This window comes from Taeniopygia guttata, chromosome Z (genome assembly GCF_048771995.1).
Source record: "Taeniopygia guttata chromosome Z, bTaeGut7.mat, whole genome shotgun sequence".
NCBI lineage: Eukaryota > Metazoa > Chordata > Aves > Passeriformes > Estrildidae > Taeniopygia > Taeniopygia guttata.
Genome location: NC_133063.1, coordinates 7,473,200 through 7,498,988, shown reverse-complemented (window position 1 = coordinate 7,498,988; position 25,789 = coordinate 7,473,200). Strand labels below are relative to the sequence as shown.

Below are 25,789 nucleotides of genomic sequence, written 5' to 3'. Positions count from 1 at the left end.
CACAGTTTTGGATAAAATCACACCCTGAAAATTGATTATATCAATTTTCCAGTACCCAGGGCTTTACTGACTATATGATAAGAACTGAAGGCCCACCACACAACTAAGGTAAAATTCAGGCCCTGTGAAAATAAAATGCTTTGTCATTGATTCGTCACAGCTAGACTTTCACCCCAGAAGATGGAGAAATGTGCTGCAGTTTTACTGAAAGGAAAATATAGCGACCTTATCTATATCCAAATTTGCAGGGATCTAATTAAAACATAAATCAATTATATTTAAACCAATGCAAAGTCTCATTGTGAACAAATTTAAACTGACTTAAAGCTGATCTATGATTAAACTCACATTAAAATCAATTCTCTAATAAATTAAGTTGAATCAATAAACTTTTGGATTAAATTAGTCCTAACAGGTCCTTCTAGAGGCAATGCTCTCTCTGCTTCAACATCATTAAGAAATCTGACTTTAATGACAATGACTTTTATGTGCTAATACTCTTACATGCATTCAGCATTCAGGGTAGAAAGACATCAATGTGATCATAAACTTCTGCACAAAAGGACTAACCAGCGCAATGTCCAAGACTTTCCTTAGCCTATATTTTGTATCACTCTCAGGGAAAATAGCATTCAGTACAAAACAATCATTTTTCTACTAATGAGCTGGAGATTTTTGTGTATCATCTTCTGTGGTTTATCTGTTCCATGTAATATCTACTAGAACTTTCGGTTTGTTGTAGATTGTGCAACAGGAAACTTTTCCTTTGCTTTTACTTCTAAGGCATCAACTTCAGTCATGAATCATGTGGATTGCATACACACAGCATGCAGCATAAAATGTGCTTTTTTACTCCTGAGAAATTACTGAAGAGCACTAACAGAACAACTGCAAATCAATCTGCAGCAAAGCTGCACAGAGTCACACCAGACCTCAAACCAGCTCTGCACAGGTTTGGACAGGAGAGCTCCAGTGAAAGCAGCCATCTACATAATCCTTACTATAACAGCAGAATAGAAAGTCTCACACAAGGATACTCTGAGACAACTGCTCAGGAAAAAGTCCAGGCTAAGAAAGCAAGAAGATTCCCACCCTGTGGTGCTGGTGGCATGCTGCAGCAGCCTGGCAGATTGCTTATCTATTTCTTGGAGAAAATAAATTCTCCAGCCTCATCACATGTGGCCACTGTGCCTCTCTGAAGCTATCTGAAGTAAATAACTTCAAAATCTGTTAGAGGAGGGGCTGCTCCTTATCAGGCACAGGAAGGATGCTTTCCCAAGCTAGAAGAGATCAAGAATGAAAGCAGGTTCAAATCTCTCTTAGGGACTACTTGTATAGCATTCAAACTAATTCTTATACAGTGCCAGTCTTTTTTATCATTAAATAATCTTAAAAAAAAGACAAAAGCAAAAAAGAAAAAGGAAAAATGGAAAAAAAGAAAAAAAAGAGAAAAAAGAGAAAAGAAAAAAGAAAAAAAGAAAAAAGGAAAAAAGGAGAAAAGAGAAAAGAGAAAAGAGAAAAGAGAAAAGAGAAAAGAAAAAAAAGAAAAAAGAAAAAAGAAAAAAGAAAAAAGAAAAAAGGAAAAAGGAAAAAGGAAAAAGAAAAAAGAAAAAAGAAAAAAGAAAAAAGAAAAAAGAAAAAAGAAAAAAGAAAAAAGAAAAAGAAAAAAGAAAAAAGGAAAAAGAATAAGGAAAAAGGAAAAAGGAAAAAGGAAAAAGGAAAAAGGGAAAAGGAAAAAGGATAAGGAAAAAGGAAAAAGAATAAGAAAAAGGAAAAAGGAAAAAGGAAAAAGGAAAAAGGAAAAAGGAAAAAGGAAAAAGGAAAAAGGAAAATGTAAAAAGGAAAAAGTAAAAATGAAAAAGGAAAAAAGAAAAAAAGGAAAAAGGAAAAAAGGAAAAAGGAAAGGAAAAATAAAAAATGAGAAAAAAAGTGAAAAAATACAAAATAAGGGAAAAAAAAGAAAAAAAGCAGAAAAAATGCAACTCCCCAAGCAATCAACCAACAAACCCCCAAAACAAAACAAAAACCCCCACAGATCAGTCTTTCATAAACCAAACAAAACCACATTATCCTAAAAAGATGGTATCATGTCAAATTACAATCTAGATTTTCACTGGAAATAGCACACAACAGGCAGAATGCATAACTTTATCCCCAACTGAGCTGAACTCGATGGGGCTGCCAGTCATTTCTTTTGTCCAACTTTTCTAGAAGACATGAGAATGAAACTCATACTACACAAAAAAATCAGAGATAAAAGCTTGATCCTAAAAGAGTTTCTAAAAACAGGGCTTTATAAGGGAAACTTATGCAATCCCAGCAGGAGAACTATCAGGTGTATTAAGTTTCCAGTAACACTCAGTCCTGCAAGTTGACACAACAGATAACAGGGCTGTCTCACAAGAAACCCAGTGGCAGGTAGGATTCACTCCTTGGTACTGTGCAAAAGCTGAGTCTGTTGTTTACCTAAAATAACCTATCCACACACTTTGTCTTTTCTAAAAGTTGTTTTGGTGTTGTTCTTGTTGTTATTTTTTGCTGGCTTTTTTGTCCGTTTGCTTTGTATTTGGTTTTTTTTTAAACTTCTGGCTGTTCTCTCGCAGATTGTTCCACTGCACATGAAGCAACATGCACATCTCTGCACAGAAATGCTCATTTATTCTCTTTCATCATGAGCTGGACTGTGGTCTGAAGTCCACTGAGCAAACCAGGACTCTCTCTTGGGTCTCACATGCTTGAATATCACAACAGCCAATAATACACCCTTATTAATGACAATCCAGGATCCTGCTGACACACTGGAGGGAAGATAAACCCTTGGGGAGATGCAGCAACACACGGGCTGAAAACTCCTGTGATAAACAGACAAAGAAGTGATACAACAAACTGCTTCCTGATAGACTGGAACCTGATTCCAGACATGTTCAAATGTCCATTTTGGTATTTCCTTCTGCAAAACTTGTCCCACACTGCTAAGTACATAATAATGAAAGCTATGACAACGAAAGCCATAAAAGATTGATGAAGAAGCCAAGGAAGAATCACAATAGTATCAGAAATCAATGCTCAGAAAAAAAGAACATAAAGGATGAGTTCACTGCATCAGCTGAAATTTAATATCCTGAGTCCCCCTTCTGGCTGTAAAGGGAATTCTATGTAGGAAGTAACCAAGCCGGACACCATTACTGTTAGGAGAAATTGAAACAATTAATAGAGCAAAATACTTTGTAGATGATTCTGTTTTCAAAGTATTAACTGATTCCTAATCTGTATCTGGCTGCTGAAAGATATCATAAAACCCAATGGCAGAAAAACGTCATAAAAAACCCGAAAGTATAATTACCCTGAAAGTCTACCATATTTTTCTGTTTTAATCACTGTTTCTGGAAAGAATTTAAGGCACACTTTGGACTTTGCAAGAAGTTATTTCCAGGTCTGATCTTTTTACATACTGCTTATTCCACGAGCTTCATGAATTTCCAGCAGCAAACTAACAGATCAAGGATTGAGGAAAAGCAGCATCAAATTAATGTTTTCCTGAAGCCTACAGACCAATCAAGCTATTTGCAATGAAGGAAGAGGAAGTGAGCACACACTGTGTGTTCAGGGATTCTCAGCAACAACCCTGACACGAGTCAAGAGAGAATAGAGGAGGATCTAAATCCAGCAAAGCACCAAGGAAGTGATCATCTCATCGGGCAGTGCAAGGCACCTCCATCTGCAGCCTCTGCAGACCTGTCCAGGGCTGAACAGAATACAGTCATGGAAGCCAAGGTTTCTATACTAAGAAAGGCATATAGCTCCAGGGCCAGGTACCCTCTTTCTCACAGTATCTTCATCTTAGCCTTTCTCAGTCGATTTTAAAAAAAAAAAGAGAAAAAAAGTTTTAAATTTAATTTCTCAGTATTTATCAGTGCTCAGGAGATGACATTGGTTTTGATAGTACTGAGATGTTTGACAGCTGTTTATCCCCATGGCTTGGTTCCCCAGGCAAAATTTTAAGTAATCAGAGGAAGCACTGAACTTGTAAACAACAGGTTTTAACCATCTTTTTCTTTTCTTACACAACACTCTTTCTCCAGAAAGAAGAAAAAGGAGAAAGACTGCCTTTGGCTTCTAAATCTTATGACACCCTTATTTGTAGCCAAGCATAGCCCTTAATTTCAATTTGGTAACTCAGTTTTCCAAGTTCTGAGGATATTCTATCTCTATAAGAACAATAAAGATTCTTATATTTTTGATTTTAGACTGGAAAATAATGTGTTATCTGATGTATTAGTTATCTTATTGATTATTCTGCAGAGGGATAGATAAAGATCAAAATGCAGCACAAGACAAGGACTTGGCATTAGCTGAATCTACCAGACCCCTGAGAGATGAGAAAAGCAGAAATTTTATTAAAGCATGTTTTGAATGCAGACTCAACAGGATCACTAAACAAGTAAGTACTAGGAGTGACTTTATGAGTCACATTTGAATAAGTGGTCATCACATCCTGAAAAAATAAGTCACCTCAGTTTTAGGCATAGATTGAGAGAGAAAAGTATTTTTTCCCCTGTTTTAACTCTTGTTCAGCAATATATTTCACTGTGACTTGGTCATCATATTGAATGAGATGAAAAACACTGAAAAAAACCTTTCTGCAGTTAGCAAAACAAGTAAGTCTAACCAATCAAAGAAGATCTCAGGCAAATAACATTTCTACACATTTGACTTTCCATGTGGGGAAGCTAGTTAGTAGGATGGGATGTGAATTCACATTTTACACTCAGCCACCTCAGGCATCGAATTCATATTGACTGGTGTGGCTTAACTGCATTTTAAACTGGAGTATCATGTTAGAAACCACTGACATGAACGGTCCTTCACCCACAATATTGAGTCCAAGTGAATCAGAGAAAGGTACAAAGAGTCCCTCACATCATCATGCAGGCACTCTGCCTAGCAGAATGCTTGTACTGGATCCCTTCTTATGAGGTGTGATGTGAAATACTGTAAAACTGGATGTCTAGGCAGGGAGTTGTCCATCAGGGCTAACATTCAAGAAAATCACTCTAAGGCAGGCACGTGAGATGTGGGGGGACAATAAAGCTCAGGAAGAAAAGGCATCACCCTTAATAAAAGCCACAGTAGACTTTTGATGGAATAGCTGCACAGGGACTCTGGAGTAGGAACAGAAAATAAGGGAGAAAAATGCAACAAAACCTCAAAATCAGCATTGTTTTCTCCCCAAGCCCCAAGATTCATTTTTATGCAGACCCAAACCCCTTATCAAGACATGACAAATGCTGTGTAATGTGACTACTCCACTCTCCCACACATCCCACGTATCCTGGGCAAAAGGGTTCTCAGCACAGCACTGGTGTGTGTGTCTGGGTGAGGACTCAATTTCTTGCCATTTTCCTCCCAAACTGTTTGTTACCCGAGCTTCAGCAATGTTTTTGCACAACCTATCTTAAAGCCCTCCTCTTCCACTCCTGACACAAAGGGCTCGTCTCAGTATACCCTGTGGTGAGGGGTCCAAACAAGTCCTTTTGTACCCCAAGTGCCCACAAGATGCAGGAATGTGGCACGGTGCAGACTGGTGGATATAGAATCAAAGTCCAGCAGGGGATGTGCGTGAGGAAATATTAAGGATTTACTAAAGGAGTGCATTTTTCTTGGAATTGTTAAATCCAATAAAATATTGAAGCAAAAATGTCTCTTCCAAATTTGTGCGGCTTTGGTATAATTCACTCAGAACGATTCATCTCTAAAAAGGAATCTTCACTCCCAGCCTTCCCACAGCTGAACTCATTCACTTTAAATGTTAATATTTTGAGTGCCTTTCCTGGACCATCTGTAGGACTGATCACCTGGATCATCTGTGCAAAGATTTGGCCACAAATTCACAGTTTTGCTTATAGGCAAGTAATTGTTTCGGCATAAAAGCCTGATCAGCTCAATCCTCTCCTCCTCTTAAATGCTTGTTCAAAAGTTCTGCTGTGGCCCGTGACATACCACAAGGGTTCTGGCTCCCACCTCCCAGCTCTAAAATAATTAGTCTGGGGAAATTAAGCAGTGCACACCTGTGGCTGGCTGTGCTCCCCTGCCTGACAGCCTCTCCCACATCAAGGAGCACGGCTCCCAGCGCTGCTGTGCCCGGGATGCAGAAACCCATCAGGGAAAACCTGCTGCTCCTCACGAAGCTGAATGGAACCACTGGTTTGGCAAAGAAGCTGCTCACGAGGGTCGCTGCTTAGAAGATTTATATTTTAAACAGGCAACAGCTAATATCAAGGGGGAACAGATACATTACCAGCAAGTCATTTCCAAGCAGCTAATAACTGTTTCCCTACCCACCAGATCCTAGGATGCATTTTCAGGTTTAAACATAACATATACACTGTAAATAGCGGAAACATCTGGGGTTTATTATAACACCACTTTGCTAGCCTTGGGCATTGTACAACTCCCGCAGGCCACGGTTCACCCTTGACCTGCCAAATACGATTACTGTACTCAGGCAACTTCCCCTGCTGCACAGCTGCTTGCCTTCCCCTCCCCTCTGTCCATACTCACTACCACTGTCATTACAGCTACCACCCTAGAACAGTCAGAAAATTGTGTTTCCATGGTCACTGCATGGCAACAGCATGGCTAAGGAGGAGATGATGAGGGTGTCAGGGAAGCCAATTTGCCGGCTAACCCCATGGGAAGTAGGGCTGCCCAGCACCATCTGTATCAACAGCCTTTTCTCCTCCCCCAGCAAGGCCACCTTCCTTCTCTGCTCCACTCATTCCTCCCTTGTTGTGCGTCGGTCACATCTCAGTTTCCCCCCTTTCCCCACTTCCAGTCTCCCACCGAGCCAAAAATGACAGCGTGCTTCTCCCCTACTCCTCCTGCAGCCCTATCTCCCAGACACACTGTGCTCCCCAAGTTCTCTGCTCTCACATTCTCCTCCCTCCTTTTCTAGGTCTCCACCGAGGACCTCTCTATTCACTCATTTCCCCACTGCTCAATGTCCAGCCCCATAAATCACAGTCCTGTCCCTGCTTTTCCAACAATTCACTTGTCCCTTTGAACGTGGTCCCAACCCGGCTCCCTGGATAACATCTCATGTGTAATACCACAGCAACACTGCATCTGGTTTCCCCTGGCTAGGGCCACAAACTTTTCCTGGGTTCATCACCAAGGGGAAGGCATTTTAAGGCTGGTGGTGCAAGGACAGACTGCAAAACTTTTGCTGAACTAATGCAAAGTGTGAATTTAAAGTACTTCCATTACACTTAAGTAAGGACACACCTTCAGGAAAAAAGTGATCTTAATTCTTTCTGGTTTACAGCTAAAAATAATAAAAAAACACAAGTGATGATCCAATATGACTTAATGCATGCACTTCAAAGCTTATTTGGATGAGCTTTCCAGGTGTCCCTGCATAAGCAGACCACTGACCACAGACTCTTGCCTTCCAAGCCGTTTTTGCCTGCATTTGATTCTCCCAGATGAATGCCTGAACAAGTGGGTAGGGGAGCAGCACTCAGTGGTTCTGTTCAGAAACACAGCAGAAATAAAACACAACCTTTGTTCCAGAAGCTCTGTCTGCTGCAGAGCAGACCCAGCAGCCTCCCAGCCAAGCCATGACCAGTTGCACCCCTGTTTACAGCTCACAGGAGAATAATGCCCTTTCATGGGAACCTTCTGTTACAAGAAGCCTCCCTGAGAGCTAACAACCATTTCAGTAACAGTACAGACATTTGCAGAATGCTACAAAGGTTCTCTGCCACCCCATCTTGATTAAAGCCTACTGACTGATGCTATTTCCATCCTAGCCCTGAGAGTTCACATGCTGGTTACTGGAGCATTTCCTCTCCCTCTTCTCTGCAACACAGAGGTAAATTTATGAAAATAAGCATCATAAATGTTTTGCCTTTTTAAGGTTTTATTACTCAGTAGTCTGGAAAAATCCTATTTCTTAGGGAAAAAATGATATGTAGCATTGTCTTATCATTTTCTTTTTATTTCTTAATTTGTTAAATTCAATCTACTGATCAATTTAAACATCATCCTAGAATTATGCTATGGTAAAACAAACGCACATTTAGAGAATAAATTGAATTGATTATCTACTGGAATAAAAGGCCTTACTAAATTACATATTTAAATATAAAACTCCTCAATCCCTCTCTGAAGAACCACCTGGTAATCCACTTTTTGGATCAAATTGCAACTCCACAAAAACTTTATGACCTCATGTGGTCTTTCCACCCCCACATCACTACCTAGAAACATTACATACAGTATGCTCTAGGCAAGAACTGAGTTAGAAATGTGGACGCTGGTTCTGGTGAAAGAGATAAAGCAGACACAGGACAGAAGCAGAGCACTGAGAACATGATACACAGACAACTGCTTAAGGAAGGTGCCATGAGATGCTGGTAGAGTCATTCCTGGTCAAGTGTACAGCCTTCCCTCTTGTTTGAAAAACTCTCCACACCCACTAATTTCCCTTGTCAAGCAGGCCCACATGCCCATTCTTCACTTCATCCTCAAGTGTCTTTTGTCACATATAAAAATAACCATTCTGATCAGACAAAAAGCTAGACTAGCCTAGTATCCCACCTTCAGCTGCAGCTGATTATGGGTGATGGGGGAAAGAAACATAGCCAGCAATCACTGGCTGTGATGCTCCTGGACACAGTAAAGCCCTACAGGTCAGCAAGCTGCAGTGGAAGCAGGTGAGATGCCTTTTTGGTGTGATGCAGATTCAAAAGCTGCCTCTTGCTCCTCTGGTGGGGCTTGGACATCAACAGAAACTTTGGCAGGAGCTGGGTCTGGTGTTGTGGGGCTTTCCACTGTCATCCCATGATGACAACCCTTGAGCAGCCTTACTGCACAGACATGTGGCCTGTTGATGGTCAGGAGAAGATGTGCAAACACTGTAAGGGTAATCCTGTCTTGTAGTTTTTATCTTATCTTACTCCCTGGTGTACAGCCAGCAGTCACCACAGTTTTCTGAATGGAAATAGCCCCACAAACTAATTTCAGTTCTAAATACCTCAAGTTGTTCCTTATCCCTCAACTCCAAAGGGATTTATAGCTCTTATTTGTGCCTCGAGTATTGGCATCTGAAATGAATTAAGCTTTGCCATGAAACTGATTGTGAGAAATATTATGAAATGTGCCATGAAACAAAGCAATTCTGAGGCTGCTTGGTATTTCTTTAATTGGTTTAGGGATTTGTCAACCAACTGCAGCTTTAAAAAAGAAAAACTCAAAGTGAACTCATTACTTTGGACATTTCTACACTCCCCTGATGACCCATGGAGAGATTTCTGCTTTTCCATGAAAAGCTTGCTTCCCTTCTTCCCAAAAGAAGACACATTTGTTATTCTCTATAACATTAATACAGAACTAAACGGGTTATTTGGGAAAATACACTACCTTTGCACAGAGGCTTTCAGTTTACTTTAAGGACAGCAGTGTTTTCCAAATTTGTGCCATCCAGCTGTTGGTATATTTCACAGGACCGCTCCCCAAGGAGGTCTTTCCAGAAGCTCCATATTTTTTACGGAACCATGAGTCTTAGAAAAGAAGTCTTTTCTTGACACTTCCCCAGTGGATAAATTCTATGTTGCAATATAGCTCTAGGAAGTCTTGAAACTCAAATAAACTCTTCTCTTGCTGCATTTGTGATGGACTGGAGTGTATGTGTATGCACCAGTCCATATATATGTTTACACTAATATTGCTCTAACGTGACCTTGGGGAAAGAAAAAACAAGAGTTGGCCTTCTCTTTGTGAAAGTTAAGTAGTTTAGAATGGAATGAGTAAAAGATATCACCTTGCTGTTAGAAAGAGGGTAAGATGAAAAAGATTCCAAAACAATTCCAAACATACAGGTACCTGACTTCACACATCAGATGAGTTAACCACTAACTACCTTTCTCTGCCTGTTACCTCTTGGCCAGCAGACATGATACAGTGCATTATATCAATTTCTTCCGCAAACAGTTCTTGTGGGACGGAACTCCTTTCATTATTCTCAGTTCAAATCATTTGCAGTGTGACTAAAGAACACGTAGGATGGCCTGCTTAGAGTTTAAGGTATATGGCTAGGGTGTAGGGCAAGAGAAGGGAAAACCTCAACCTAGGCACACAGCCCCAACTAGTTCCATTTACCTCAGGAAAGTGCTTAAGCTTAACTCTGCAAATACTCCCAGTGATATTCAAGGAGTTTCAGTGCATTCCTTAAAGGTCAACTTGCGTGTAAGTAAGCTGGAAGATCATTTTCCTTTCAGGGTTTAGGTGTGGACACAACAGAGTGACACACACACAGTGCCCTCAGAACTGCCTGTAATGGGTAAGAGGGATTGGATAAAACTTGCTCCTGGTGATTTTGATCCAAATGCCCAGAAGAAGAAAACCTTTCATCACAGACTTAAGAGGTAAAAAAGCCATGAGCAAATCAATGACAGGATACAATCTGTAGCAAAATCACCTGTGCAATAGAGAGGGAACATCAGGCAGAGAAGTGGACACCATCTCTCCTACCCATTTTATGTCCTCCTGCCATTTCATCTCATTTTCATGCTATTTCCCTCTTGTCAATGCCATGGAGGTACCTTCAGGCAAGCTCACTGTGGAGGCAATTGCTCAGCACAGCTTGTCACTGGAGACAAGTCTGGCCTTGAAATCAAAAGGGAAAACAGACACAAAGAACTCAAACTAAAGATCCTGGACAGGAAAAGAGCTATACAGACCAAGCTTACTTCACCAGCTACCAAAGCCGGTGCCTTAATGGCAGTTGCATACAAAGTAAACCTCAGGAAAAATCATGGAAGCCTAGAGTGAACCATGAGAAGTATTTAAAAATCCAACTTGGGACTAAGCAAACCTCAGCTATTGGTGTCCTGGGAATCCGTCTTCCCCTCAAGTGGAAGCAATGTCACTGGCAGCAGCTGTGCAATTAATTCCATGCCTTCAAAACAAAATGCCTAGATGAAGCTACTTCTCCCTCAACATCTCCGAAATTATATCCCCTCACTTGGTCCTTTCTTGCGGACTGAAGTGGCATTCTCTTAACAACAAGCTCTACCTTCGTCCTGCTGTTAGGTACAACTCATACTGCAGACAAATAATTGGTTCCACTCATGCAATCTGCCTAGAAACTGGATTGTTCCATGTTTAATCTGGCCAGATTATTGCTATCAGCTTCTAAGTATCAGGTGTGAGCTGGAGAAGCGATGAGAGAAGACAGCAAATTTGGGGATGGAAGCAAGAACACTGGCTGCTGAGACCAGTGGGTGCTGTCATTTATGGAACTGACATGAGCCTCAAGAGAGACCCTGCAGCTCAAGTGAGGGATGATGTAGGATGGTCCCTACAAAGAGGATGATGTAGGATGGTCCCTACAAAGAGGCTCCTCACCCAGGTGAGGTGGCCTTCACTCTAAGTGTGAGGACAGAGTGGGACGAGAAACATCTTCACTCACAGATAGGAAAAAAACCAAAGGCATATCAATGCCAAACAACCTAGTAATGGAGCTGAGTTAACTAAACAGTTACCTGTTTTAAATCCCTCTCTCTGACCTTGTTTCAAAAACCTCCCTGCTCTCACTTCAGTTTGTTGTTACTGCTCTGGAATAGTTTTCCAATTTCTTTCCTTGCTGGCACTTCATAAAGCCAGGAAAACGTGTGCTTAACATCAGTTTCAGTCTGGTTGATAGTCAATTTCTTTTTTTCAAGTTCATCTTATCATCCAGCATTTACAGCTAGCCTTTTGTAAATTTGCTGTACCTTCTCACATGCCTTCTCATACACGCTTAAGTAAAAGTTGCATTTAAATCAAAATGTACCAAGGTAAAAAAGACTGGGCTAGGACTGCTAGAATCTACAACACCAAGTCTGTCTCAGAATGTCTGCCAGACTAGAAGCTTGTAACAAGGAAAAAAACCTCACCCAGTAATTTCTGCATTCATCCCATACCTTTTGATTGAACTATAGCCCATCTTTCAAAAATTATGCCAATCCTCATCTCAGATGCTATGAGGGACAGAAATCCTCCACATCCCAGGCAAGTTCTTCCACTGCAAAACTGCCTTGGCTTTTAAAAGTGCTGCTTTTTAACTAACCCCACAGGTGCACTAGCAGCTACATTAGTCCTCCAGAGCTTGACAGCACACTCTTTATGGGGCAGTTTCTACTTCTGCACTTCCAGTCCACACTTTCCAAGAACAGGTTCAACTAGCAGCTAGTATGTTTTCAGGTTTGTTTTTCAAAGGCTTAGCTGACTTGTTCTAGTGTAACTTGAGATGATCAGGACGTTGCTCTAAAGCTGGCATAGATCATTGCAGAAAGGGCAGAAACAAGAAGGAGGCCCTGGCTGCCCTGGGACACCAGTTTTTACAGGTCAGATTGTTCCCATTGGAATGGGGAAGCTCTGCATGGGAGATTTCTCTTTCATTCTTGCAAAGGTACATACTGTCCTTGGAAGCAGCCTGCTGGAAAACTTTTCTAATAAAACCTTTTCTCCGAGGGTTTCTCAAATCCTGCCAGTGACTCTCCCTGAACCTGCATCTGGCACAATGGCACAGCTGAAATCTTCTCTGACGCCCTTCATCCCCATGTCCACCCTGCAGAAACAGCTCCTGCCATAGGGCTGCATAGTTCCAGTGGGACAGCAATGTGCCTGCTACCTAAAAAGACCTCTCCTCCTCCTATCTCTCCTATCAACTATGCACAATGTCCTCCAGGAAACTTATTTTCAAAAAGGGAAAGGAATCTTTTTGACAATTAAAGAAAAAAAAAAAAAAGGGAAAGTGGCAGGTTTGTGATACACACATGTATGGCCATGCGCTAGAAACCATGGTGGCTTGAAGGGAGAGGTTAGACTGAGAGTCAGAAGACTCTGGTTTTTTTGTGATCAGATTGATCTGTTGTGACCTTGGACATGCAAAGTCTGTGTGATCCTAGGAAATGGGAACTGGTTGCACAGGGGGCGGTTTGGAGGACAGAGATTTCAGCTAGAGCTCAATGACTGTGATGGCACAAACATTACCAGTTCATCTGGTGCAATTCAAGAGGACATGCAAAAATATATTCACAGAATAACAGGGCCACCCATTCCAAATACAGTACAATAACTTGGAGCAGTTTTCAGTGCTGTTTTGTATACAGGTGGAATATGGCATTAATATAGCATTACAGGAGCATAATATAGCCCATGTTTTCTCTTTTCTAAGTCCAAAGTCCTTTGGACTTCCCCGAAGGAAAACTGAATAGACTATAACTGTAGAAGCCCCACTAAAACATCACACCTGCATGTGCTCACACACACACACAAATATATGCAAATTTGGTTTAGAATTTAACTCTTCTGGCAGTGATAACAACCCTTACCTATCACCTCTGCAACTGGATGTTACTAGGGACTCTGTTTATTCACCTTAAGTATGCATTCATGCTTTGGTAGCTGCCTTCAAAGGGATTAACCATTAGCCATAGGACATGGCATGTGGTTGACTCAAGGGTGAAATGAAAGCTGTTAATGCAGGAGAAAGGCATCGAGCAAGGCTCAGCCTGAATCCACGTCTGAATGCCAAGCCCAAACTCCCCGATCTGGATTCCCCTTGCTTACAGAGGTGGAAGGACCATCAGCTCATAAAACCTGAGGAAGAGATGCACAGAGTGAATGAGTAAAGGCTCCCAAGTGAACTGTCACAAGCGGATTAACATCTCCCTCTTCCTCCCTGACCTGTGAAGCCTGTGGGTTTGGATGTCAGAGCTAGGATTCAAATGGCCCATAGTGAACAAACTACATAACACGGTCAATTTCTCCCCAAATCTAATGCTCCCACAGAAAATTACACAACCAGAAACACAAAACCAGACACAAGTAAGTATTCTGTGCATAAATGAAAACCTAGCAGTTACTCTAGACAGGAGGTTATGTTAAAGATCTGTAACAGTCCCTTATGAAATATCTTGGTTTACTTTCCTTTCATTGGGCTTTTTTTTCCCCCTTCATTAACAGAAATAGAGCAGATGGAAGGAAGGAGTAGGAGAGGAAAAGGGAAAGGAAGAAAAGGATGGAGAGATAACAGAGAATAAAGAAAGATGGAGAAAATAAAGGAGGTAGAAAGAAAAGTATGGAAGAAGGACGGATGGAAAGGAGAAGGGAAGACAGACGGGAAAGAGAGAAAGGACAAAGGAAGGGAAGAAGAGGGACAGAGGAAGTGCGGTAGGAAAGGAAGAAGTGAGAGAATGAACAAAAAGAAAAGCATTCCTCACACTAGACAACTTCACGCTCATATTGCATGAGACCAGAGCAGAGCGTTTTCCAGGACTAAAGCCTCCCTTCCCTCACTGACCCACAACACACCACCAGAGCCTTTCCAACCCGCAATCCCGGAGCATCCCGTCCCGCCGGCGGAGCATCCCGTCCGGCCGCGGATGCAGCGGCGCTCCCGCCGCACCCCCTCGCGGCCGCCGGCAGCAAAACCCGCACCCTCCGCTGCCCTTCTCCCTCTCATCCCTTCCCTAAAGGCCACCAACACCTCCTCCCCCGCCCCGCTTCACTGCGAGTTCGGCTTTTTCTTTATTTTTAAAGCAGCGCGTCCATCGCCTCCTCCGCATCGCGCACCGCCGCGCCCCGGCACCGCGACTCTGCCGATGCGAACTTCCCACTTTTTACACTTCCTAGACCTCCAACAGCACCCCCTTCCCCCGCCGAAACCAGGGCTCCGTGTGAGGTAGTGACAGAGGGTTAACTCAACCACCTCGAGCGGCTCTTTGCACGACTAGAATGACTCAAGCAAAACACCGACACTCGGTTTGTTTTCTTGTGGCATAACGGAACACGATAAACTATCAGCGCTGTTAAAGGCACATTCACTCTTGTTACCTTTGGAATGTCAGCAAAACACTGATTTGGTAGGAATTCATAGCATTTCCAGATCCTGACACCCCGAGACACAATTGTTCTCCACTGTTTTGCTTACAACCACCTGCCTCAAAGGGCTATCAGGTGCTTGTAGATAGGTTGAAACGGGGGAGGTAGGGGAAGGAAGATGCTTGGAAGAAAGGCTTCCACAGCTCTGCATTTCACTTGCCTTGCTTTAAGAACAACAAATTGCCACTTAGGTGCCTAAAGTCGAACGTGTAGTCAAAGATCCTCTGTGGCTAGGCATCCACAAACCAACCACCCCAAAAGTTTTGGTGAAAACTAAGTGACTCTGATTCAGCAGAGATGAAAAATGAGCTGCCCCAAATAGCGAGTGCTGAACTATTCTGAAATATCAGCTGCATGAGATCTTTTTTAATTTTTTTTTTTTTTTTACTTATTAGTGTTGTTTCAAACTGCCTTGTTCAACCTTTTTCCCTTCCTTTTTCAGTTACTGCCTTTCCAGAAATTTGAGAAGCCCACAATTACAAATAGACAAACTTAGATGTAAGAGTTAGCTCACAAGCTTTGCCAGAGGTTAAAGTTTTAAAATCCATGCATAGCTTAGCAGGCTTTGGCATTTCTACATGAAAGATAAAAATTTTGTTCAGCCTTCCCTAGCCATCAATATTTGCACAAAGTTCAGAACAGTTTCGGGATTTATTTCACATGTGAATGTCTTTCGATACACATGCAGTATTTACCGGACAACTGTGCTGGTATGTGCTCACGATTCTGTTTGCATTTCCATGGCTGCAGTCAAGTAGTACTTCTAGTGTTAATTCAAAAAAGTTTGAATGGTGACTAATCTCGTTTATTCAAAAAACCATGAATGCACTCGCATACTTTTTAAAGGATTCACTCTTAAAATTGTTCTGAAGATTGTGTGGAATGTTTGGAGAATGCAGGCATTGCACACAGGTAGAGAGGCTTTCCTCACAGAAAAATGTACAAGCATACCAGCAGCACATAAATATTTTGGATTGGAAACACCAAAAGAAGTTGTCACTCCTAAGTTTACTAAGAGGTAAACTCCTAGTTTACCTCTAGAAGTGGACAGGTTTTGTCAGAAATCACAGCTTTCATTCCATCTCCCAGACCCTTGCCTTCAATTCATGTTGAAACAGTGATCATTCTTCTGATATCTCTTTATGAATACTGAATATAAATTTAAACTTAGCGACTCTCAGATTGAGCTCTCATCCTCCCAACCAAGCTCTCACCTGCAACGTGGTCTTTAATACGATCAAAACCATTTCTTCCTCTGGAAACCAAGCCTGCTTCCAAGATAGAGTCAAACATTCTGCTCAGACACACTCATCTCATTGGAACTTTGTGCTGTTTATTCTGTCAAGCAGTCTTCAATCTCTGGCATTTTATCTAATTCTAAATTAAACCCACCAGGAGATACTTATTTCCTATGTCAATGACCACAGCCTCTACTGTTAGTGCAGATGTGCTCAGAACAACGCTGCTGAGGGTCACTTCACTGAAATTATGATTGAGACCCATTTGATGGTCTTTCCTCTTTCTCCTCTGTGTTTTGGCACCAGATGCTTATGAAGACTTGCTCTTCATACCACTAGACAGTGGCTGACAAAACCCTCGGCCAGAGTTTGCAGCACTATCAAGTCTTCACCCACATCAAGGTGTTTTCCTCAGGAAGGCTTCACATCTTCTCATACTTTATCCTTTCAAGCTCAGCAACCTCACCTTAGTGTTCTCTGCTAAGCAGAAACCACCTGAAAACTCACATTCCCCAAGATGTCTGGAAATTACAAAGGGGCTGGGCTGATGTGCTGGTACCCCACCTTACTGACACAAACACAGCTCCCACAGAGGATTTCTGCAGGGCTACTCCTTTCTCTCAGTGCACTATCCCCATTTTACACAGTCTAACACCAAAGTTGGGTAGGCAGCAGGTTGGGCTGACACCTGGGAATAGGCCCTGGACGAGGGTCTATTCCCAACCCCTGTGCTCCTCCTCTAACAGCACCTTAAATCAGGGGCAGTGCTTGTGCAAGACGCAGCTTTGGGTGCCCAAACCACGGCCTTCCTGCTTAAGTCTTCTCTGCCCAGGCTGGATTTATTTTCAGTGTGCTGGCAATGCTCTAGGAAGTCCTGCTGGCAGATTTGTGGAGCCTGTCTGCATACTAAGTTGGCATGGCAGTTCACTGACATAACTTAAGAGAAAAGCTGTAAGCTTCTGTCCATTTATAATTTTCTTCAGTCTTCCATGCCTTGTACTTATCATAGTCCAGAGTGCCTTGCTAAAGGAAGATACAGTCACTCTGGTCTTGACACAAGCCAGACAGAATCAGTTTATTCAAGAGTGCTTGTAGCAAGCGGGAGTAAATGTTCTAATTAATTGTAGTGACAAAGACTTCCCCAAACTTTTTAACAGAGCCCAGACTTCACCTAGGCAAGGGAAAACATGAAGATTTTTTTTCTGTGTTACCACTTTGCAGGTGAGCAGAGAAGGCCAAACCTCCTTCATCTCTTCTTTCCCAAAAATTAACTTTCTTGTCCAATAGCAGTTCTGGAGTTTCTGGATAAGTTATGACATGAATATGAAGGATTTTCTTATACCCTTTCTTCCCAATTAACAAAGCTGATTCTCAACCCACTGAAAAATTACCAATGCTTCCAGACCCAGGATTGAAGTGCATATGCTACACTTTGATAGCCAAAAGCAAACTAAGCTGCAAGGAGCTTTGGTCAGAAAAAACTGCACTAAGCAAAAAGCTGAACATCTAAGGATTTCTGTGCTAGTGCCAGATCTTAAAACCGAGGACTGTCTGCAAGCCACTGTTCTTCATAAGGAAAACTGTAAGTGGATGAAAACTCCATGTAGACAAGAACATAACAGAGAAGATGATAATTCCTGACATAATTCAACTAAAGAAAGCAGGTAACTAAAAGCAAGACTGTTTAATAACCTCTCAGACTGCACGTCCTAAACACACCGAATGACAACAGGTATGACTGCAAACCCGTACTAGCAAAAAGGAAAACAGCGGTCCTGTCAAAGTCAGAAGGTCTTCATGGAGTCCTCAGTCAGTACTGTTAATTAATATGAGTAGACTACTAATTAATTCAAGCTCTAATATGCTTGAACAGAGAGAATAAAAGCCCATGGCTTGAAATGCAAAATTGCTTTCTTGTTACTTTTTACATTAACCACTCTTTCTGCGCGTTCTCTCTTAAGTATCAGTTCTAGATCTAAATGCCTCTAAATACCTCAAACCAGGTAATACCCTAAGTAACAGATTAGATAAAATCTATATGACATTGCCAGTGTGACGTTATCTGATTTAGAGTCAAATTTACAATCATGAGTTATGCTGTATTTATTTTCCCATTAGAAAGACTACATGGATTAGCTACACATGTGAACTATCCTGCCACATACACTCATCTTGGAAGGAATGGGATTTTTATTACATAAGATAGAAGAATGTTCAGTTCTTGCCCACACAGGAAACTTTTGACTAGTAATGTCAGGTATGGATGAAGGCGGTACTCTTTCATACCTATAAAAACGTACTGGTGCTTTGAAGACCTGAGGTAAGCACTTGCCAGAAAAGTGGATTATTTCTGGTTCAAACACTGATATATCTGCCCTACTAAAGACTTAGCCTTCTGGAGTTTTAGCAAAGCCTTAGGAGCTGGCATGATCTGAATCCTGCCCTGATGAATCTCAATCTACATTTGCTACTCTGCAGATTTTCAGGTAAAACACTCACCATAAGTGAGACATAAGACAACCAGAAGTGAGAATTAACCACACTTAAGACACCTAAACTTAAGGTGCTATTTATCTGCATGGATTTTTCTGTTCCTCCAGTTCCCCCATACAGAGGAAAAAGACCATCTTCCCAAAAATCTCTGCCTGGTTTAGAAGCTGACTTGGTTGGATTACTCAAAAAATACACCCTCTGGTTCACTTTCACTACTCCCTCAGTACCCTGCTCCACTGCAAAAGGAAAACTGCACAACAGGAAAAGAAATCTCTCCAACACAAATGGGATGGGATGCTGTAAAACTCTGAGGTGCACAGTGAAAAAATGTGTGTCTCCTTGACAGATTTCCTATCACAAATTGTCCAACTTGTCACCGTCTTCCTGTTTTCTGTCAGCCACAAAAACAAACAAAAAGCCTTGCAAGCACTTCAAGCAGCCCAGCTGTCACAGATAAGTTTGCCAGAGGTTTTAATGCTTTAACGCCAGAGGTGGCGAGTTTTAGCAGGAGATGCTTACAATGCTTGCATAGTGTAATAGCATTATAAAAATCAGGTGAAAAAGAAGGTAAAAATAAGTGTTTGTCTCGGCATAACAAGGGAAACCTCCTTGTTTACAACCACCGCTGAGCAGAAGCTGGGCAAGCTTTGTCTCCAAACAACCTAGGGAAGAGGATGCAGTGGGCGCTGCTGGTTTGTAAAAATTAGTAGCCCTAAGGGGTATCTGCTGCTGTTGAATCACACATATCCTCCCTGATATGATGTACTGAGCAAAATTAATGTAGGTATATTTAGAAAGTTTTATCCTACTGGGCTTTATGTTAATTTGGCTGTTGGGACAGGAAAATAACACAAAGGGGGAAAAATACACAACCAAAAAAAAAAACCCCAAAACCAAACCACAGGCAATTAACTGCTTTTCCCATGCTTCTTTCAAAACAATTTCTCACAAAACCCTAAAGAATTCAAATGCAGCTATACACTGCTGTTGCAAAAAGCTCAAGGTATACTAGATACTTGATACCTAGATACTGTTAGGCTTTCTGATAATCTAGGTGGCATAACACAAGGTCTCTAGGAAAAGCATCATGCACTCGTAAGTGTTTGTGCTGCATTAGGAGTCTTGATCTTGACTGGGGCTACAGTGAGTGGGGCAGCACGATCAGCTGTGACCCTTCCTTTGGGTCCTGCTTCTGGATACCTACGGAAGACAAGGGTATCACTCGGGCACGAATTCTTGCGCTTAATGCTGAGGAGGCACGAGAGGAACAACACGTGCTGCTAAGTGAGCGAAATGTCCTCGCTGATCATCCCTGAGTAAATAGCTGCAAGTTTAGACAAAATACCCCATGCGAAAGTTGGCCATCTGTTCAGCTACGCTAAGTGATTTCTGGAGAAAGGAAGGGACAGAAAACGTGTTTTGTAACAGGAGCGATAGCCTCACGCCCTCCAAAAAATGGAGGGAGGGGGGAAAAATATGAAGAAAGCAACAGCTGACCGAGAGCCTCTCAGGATTTCGGGGCCAGCGGGAGGGAAATAGGGCAGCAGACCCAGGCGCGGACGGACAGCCGAGGGATTCCCGCAACGCCGCCGCCGCTCCGGGAGTGTGCGAGCAGCCGCGGCAGGGCGCGGAGGTTCCGCCGAGCCGAGCCGAGCCGAGCCGGGCAGAGCCGGGCCGAGCCGGGCGGGCGGCAGCGAGCATCGGGGATGTGCCGCTGCCTGCGGAGCTGCGGAAGGTCCGCGCGGGGCAGCCCCGCACTTGCCGACGGGCTTACCTGTGCTGGACCCGGGCGCCTCGCCCTCCTCCGGCGGAGCGGGCTTCTTGCCGCCGGGCCCCTTGCCTTTCCTGCCTTTCCTGCCGCTGCCGGCTTTTTTCTTCTCGGCCATCCCGGCTCCGGCCGGCACCGCGCTCCCCGCTGCCGCCGCCATCCCCGCGGTCACCCCGTCCGCCGCCACCGCCGCCGCTGTGGGCTCCCGGAGCGCCCGAGGCTCCAGCATCGCTCTCGCCTGCCGCCGGGACTTGCACCCGCGAGTTCTTGGGAAGTTTCCGGAAACTCCTCTTCGGGCCTTTTTTTTTTCTTTTTTTTTTCTTTTTTTTTTTCTTCACCCCCCTCCCTCCTTCTCCACCCCCTTTCCCCCCCACCCTCCCCACCCCCCCCGCCCCGCTTTCCTTTCTTCACTACTACTACTACTAATAAACTCCAGCCCGAAAGCAACACCCCCTCGGCACACGCCTCGCTAGCGCCCGCCCCGGGCACCTCTCGGGAGGAGCCTGCACGGCCCCCGGGGTGTGGGGCAGCCCCGAGCGGGGCGGGGGCCGGGCAGGACCGGGCGGTGCCGGAGCCCGAGCCCAAACCCGAGCCGGAGCCGGAGCCGCGGGCGCTCCGAGGGGCGAGGCTGGAGCCTCCCCCGGCGGTCAGGGTGGCAGAAAGCGTGAGGCGGGTGCGGTATTCATCAGCACGCTGACACGCTGCACCTGCTTAAACTGAGGTTTTCGCTTAACCTGCGAGGTTACCGGCAGTGCTGCGGGGCGGGGGATGCTCAGGGGACGGAGGGTCTGCAAAACTAGCGTGCGCTCCCGCAGCCAGTGGTTTGCAAGGAGGTCTTGTCCCGGAGTGGGTCTCGCTGTTCTCTGGGTAAATCCGTTTCTACTTTGGTACCTTCTCATGGGCCTGGTCCCGGAGCCACCAGTTCTCACAGCCAGCAGTTCGTCTCACAGGCAAAACTGTGCCCAGTGCAGCCATACCCAAGACAACTGTGAAGTAACTGATAACAGTGTAGAGGCACCAACCTGAACTCCACTATCAGCTGGAAAACTTCATGAATCTGTATATCGATATTTGTATTTGTGCATATATTGATATATTGATATCAGGTATTTGTATATCTGTATATTGTTCAGCTAACCTGAGCCATAGTCCCTGATGGTAGAGATAACTATTACCTGTAGGACTTTCACTTATTGAGTGGAAAGCACAATACTCAGAAGCTACAGAAAAGATCCATACAAAGTGCTTTAAGTCTCACAATGGAAGGTCTTTCCTGGAAAAGTCATGTAATGTGGAAAAGCCAACTGAGTCAGAACCTAAAACTAGGTTTACTACTTTACAGTTTGTGGTGATTCCTCCCCTTGAGGAGAGTTGTGCATGTGGCTTAGACATAAAGCAATGACCATCATGCACAAAAGATGCTTTAAAATTATATTTCAGTATTCTTGGGCTGAAGACATTAAAAAAAATCTTCCCAAGTCAGGCCTAAAAAGACAGAACAGTGAAACCCCATATATATACTGAGTTCCTCATCTCGGTTGAGATTTTTGAACTCAGTTTTTTCAGCATACTCTCCTGGAGTGAGAAGGTTTTGAAGAAGCAGTGGCTAACCAGCATTTTGGTTTTTCAGCATTTTGACTTTGAAACAAACATGAAAAAACCCCAATGTTGGTCTAAGCCCTTGTCTGTGTGGTAAAAGAAGAACAGTAAACAACATCGACTGCAAAACAAGGCAAAAAATATATACTTCCTAAATGGCCTGGTGGTGTAACTTAAGTGAAAAATCAAGATGGGACGGGGAGTAAGGGGAGAAGACAATTCTTCTGCATACAATTCTTGACACAAAAAGTTACAGATGCATTTGAGTCACATTTTTGGTTTCTTGACAGACATCATTTCTCAAGTGTGCTGAAATGAAGTTAAGGTGATCAGCCCAAGGCAGGGCGAGGAGAAAAAACAAAACCTCAGGGAAGGGCAGCTGAAGATGGGGAGATAGCACTGGCGGCAGTAGCTCGGTTTTTCCTTAAGAGGTCACTACTTAGCAAGGAGGGAGTCTGCAGCACAAGGTAAGGGACTCTGTTGGCTAATAAAGTGTACTTTAAAATAATCTCGATATAATCTGGTTTTCTGTACGCTGCAAAATCTAAATACTCAAACATTATCTCCAGGCTGTGTTCATCAGTATCAAACCGTCATTCCAGGGAGTTTATCAGCACTGAGGCACCATGAGCAAGACACAGGGTGCACCCTCACCAAAGACAGTTTTTGAGGGTGAGATGCTATGGAAGGACCCCAGCAGCCCAAGAATGCATTCAAAGTGACAGCCTAGAAATGAAACTCCAGATGAATTCCTGTACCTTGTCTTTCAGAAGTGGGAAATTTCTCAGAAAAACATACCAGAAATCTGTTCCAGAAATAAGCCTATTTTTCCGAGAAGAAAGATTGTAATTCATTTTATACAATGTGTCATAGATCCACAGCTGAAGGGTGTGATTTACTTCTGTACACACCAGTGCCAAAGAAGGTGGTATTACGCAGGTAAGTCTGTGTCTCCTTCTCTGCCGTTGCCATCTGTGAATACTTGAGTGGAGTGAATAGCAGCTGATCTAACACCATTTTACCCCCTCAGTGCAGAACTGTGGTAAAGAACTGGTTTGTCAGAGATTAGTCAGAAAATGCCCAGTGTACATCAATCTTCTCGGCTAGTACAGCTCAGTCCAATCCACTGTAGTATCTCCAAATCTTCAATCTTCATCTGTTCCTAAAGCCAAAGGCCACTTTGGACTTCTTGAACTAGAGAAATGGGACCATTTACATAATTTCAGTGGAACGGGAGCCGCAGCTCAGACATGTTGGACAACCTCACAAAAATTGCATGGTTACTTGCAGAACAGCAGTCAAACATTCGTGTACATCAGTTCATAAGAGGACAGGTAAAAAGGGGTGCTGCCTACTTGTCACCAATACACAGGTAGAGACTGTGTATGGAGTTTTACATCTCTATGCTATTTCCATGTCAACTTCTTCAGTACCAAAACTAAGCTCTGCCTATTCCCAGGCTCATCTCATTGTTGGTAGTCTGGCTCTTCTGGACCTCTGCACTGTATGAACTTGCTTACTTGCTTGTGAAGTGAATGCAGAATGCTGCTAAGTCTAGTATTTTGCTCATATATACATCTCTGCAAAATGTAATGCAAGCTAGAAGAGACAGATGAGTAAACAAAAATAAACGAAGCATGCTCCAGAGTAAAAAACTGTTTAATATAATTTCAACAATCTGATTTTCTTTTGTTTCTAAGTTCATTTTTACAAATACACTGACTGTACAAAAGGGACCTAATTACAAATATTCTGAAATTCCAATGCATTTCCAAGAGAAAAAAAATGGTTTAAGACTATTTTTTTTCTGTACAGGGAATGTATTCATTTAACAAAATCAGTTCCTAAATTGATAATTAAGTTCATGGTTTAATCCTGTTCTCATTCTTCGCTAAACTGAGGACTGCCATTTTCTTTTTCTTTATTTTGTGCTCCTTAAAACCCTTGAAGACAAGTGGAAAACAAACTGCATGAACTTCAAAACTGCCTGTTGCCCTCCACTGGTAGCAAGAAAACAGTAAGAACCGTCATCCTAAACAGACTGAAATGGGAACGATGTATTGTAAACATAACTGTGAATGAAACACAGTCTTATCTTAAGTTTGACTTGAAATTTTGTCAGCAGCTAAACACCAGGTCTTTGACATCAACTCAGCTGAGTCAGGACAACAGTACCTTTTGTTCTTCTGACATTTTGAAGATGCAAATCTTGATTACACAGAAGTATCCTAACAGTGGTTTAAAGGTCAAGGCAACATCTTTGGCAACAGCAGCAATTGTGACAGGTGATGACGTTTCATTAACGTCTCTTTTCAGGAAATGGCACATTTCAGAGTTGTTTGTACATGTATCTGTATATATGTTACCATAAAACAAGACCTGATAGCCTCCAATTTGCCAACAATTTTTACAGACTCAATTTGTGAAACTTCAGGAGAATTTCACAGCAAGAGAAATGGGTACTTTAGCATCTAATGTTTCAGAGCATTTTACGTCATTCAGGCCCAACAATAAATATGTACATACACACAAACACACACACACCGTGCTAGCCCCATTAATGTGCAAGACATTGATGCTGTTTGGAGTGGGCTGAGTGTCTCTACAGACTAGTACGCTCCTGAAATACATCATTAGTTATAACCCAGGATGTGGCCTCTGAAAATACCTAAGCAAAAAGGCATGGAAGGTGAAACTTTATTAACAGGAAAAATTTGGCTTTCCCTGTTTGAATCCAAATTATTCCAGCACTGGCAGTGAGAACTGCTCTGAAGATTGACAGCTCTCTCACTTCACTGATGTGACTCCACTGACTCTTGTTCAGTCCAGACATTTTGATCTCATGGAAGTAAATCCAAATTAATTTTAAAATGTATATTAAAGCTTCATTCAATTTGTGTGTGGATAGTCTAATTAAAGACTAAAACAATATGAAATTAGGTTCAGACCAATTCACTTGGTAAGGTAAAGATGACTAATCACATTAAAAGCACCTTTGATTAAAAATGCTGAAACAGAGCTTTAATGTCGTTTAACAAATTCACATTAAATGCATAGCTGTTTTGGACCCAAACTGATTTTCTTCTCTGTGAGCAAGAGTTTGGTGGCCAACGATGATAATCCCCATTGTCCTGGTGCAATTATGAGGGACCAAAAGGTCTTCCAAATTAGACTGGCACACTCTGTGCATAAATCCATGGTTAATTTGTACCCCATCACAATCAGCACGCTCATCTCTGTGGTGACACATCTCAGATGTGTTGGTCCCAGCCCCTGCCAAGCCTGCACTCTCATGGTCTGTGATCCCAGAGTGTGCTCTGCCCAGTGGGCCTGGTGATTGCTGCTTCTGTCTCTGGGCCATCATGTTGCACAGGTTTGCCTTGTGTGGTTTTAACACCATGAGTTCAGCAGAGTTCTGGCTTCTCTGGTTGCAGCCACAAGCTGGCCTGTCCTGCAGTAAGCTGGCTGAGAGAGCAGGGGCACCAGCATGCATCCCTGCCATGCTGCAGGAGCAAAATGCATGCTCCTGGCAGGGTGCAATTTACTGAGTTGTGCTATTATCCCAGTGTCCCTGATGAAATCAGTGGGCTGAGGGGTCTCCAAGGCTCCACTTTGTGCTACCTTTCCTCCACAGGCTCTGTGAAGAAAACAATTTCCTTTTGGAACCGGTCGGTGCAATACAAGCACTCTGGAGCGTGTTCTGCCCACACCATTATCCAAGGTGTTTACAGCCCTCTCTGTGAGATTATCTCAGTGGCAT

General features: G+C 42.9%; 1 protein-coding gene across 10 annotated transcripts in view; it reads right to left on the bottom strand.

The window, feature by feature from the left end:
* Positions 1–25,789, bottom strand: part of NRG1 (neuregulin 1) — a 455,187-nt gene that overhangs the window by 154,507 nt on the left and 274,891 nt on the right. The window contains exon 1 of one of the 10 annotated variants that reach the window (XM_030258501.4): positions 20,437–20,735. The exons of the other annotated variants lie outside the window; for them this stretch is intronic. Within the exon in view, the coding sequence (XP_030114361.2) occupies positions 20,437–20,659 (223 nt within the window). The 5' untranslated portion in view covers positions 20,660–20,735. Of the gene's footprint in view, positions 1–20,436; positions 20,736–25,789 lie in introns of those variants that run through there. 10 annotated transcript variants of the gene reach the window in all.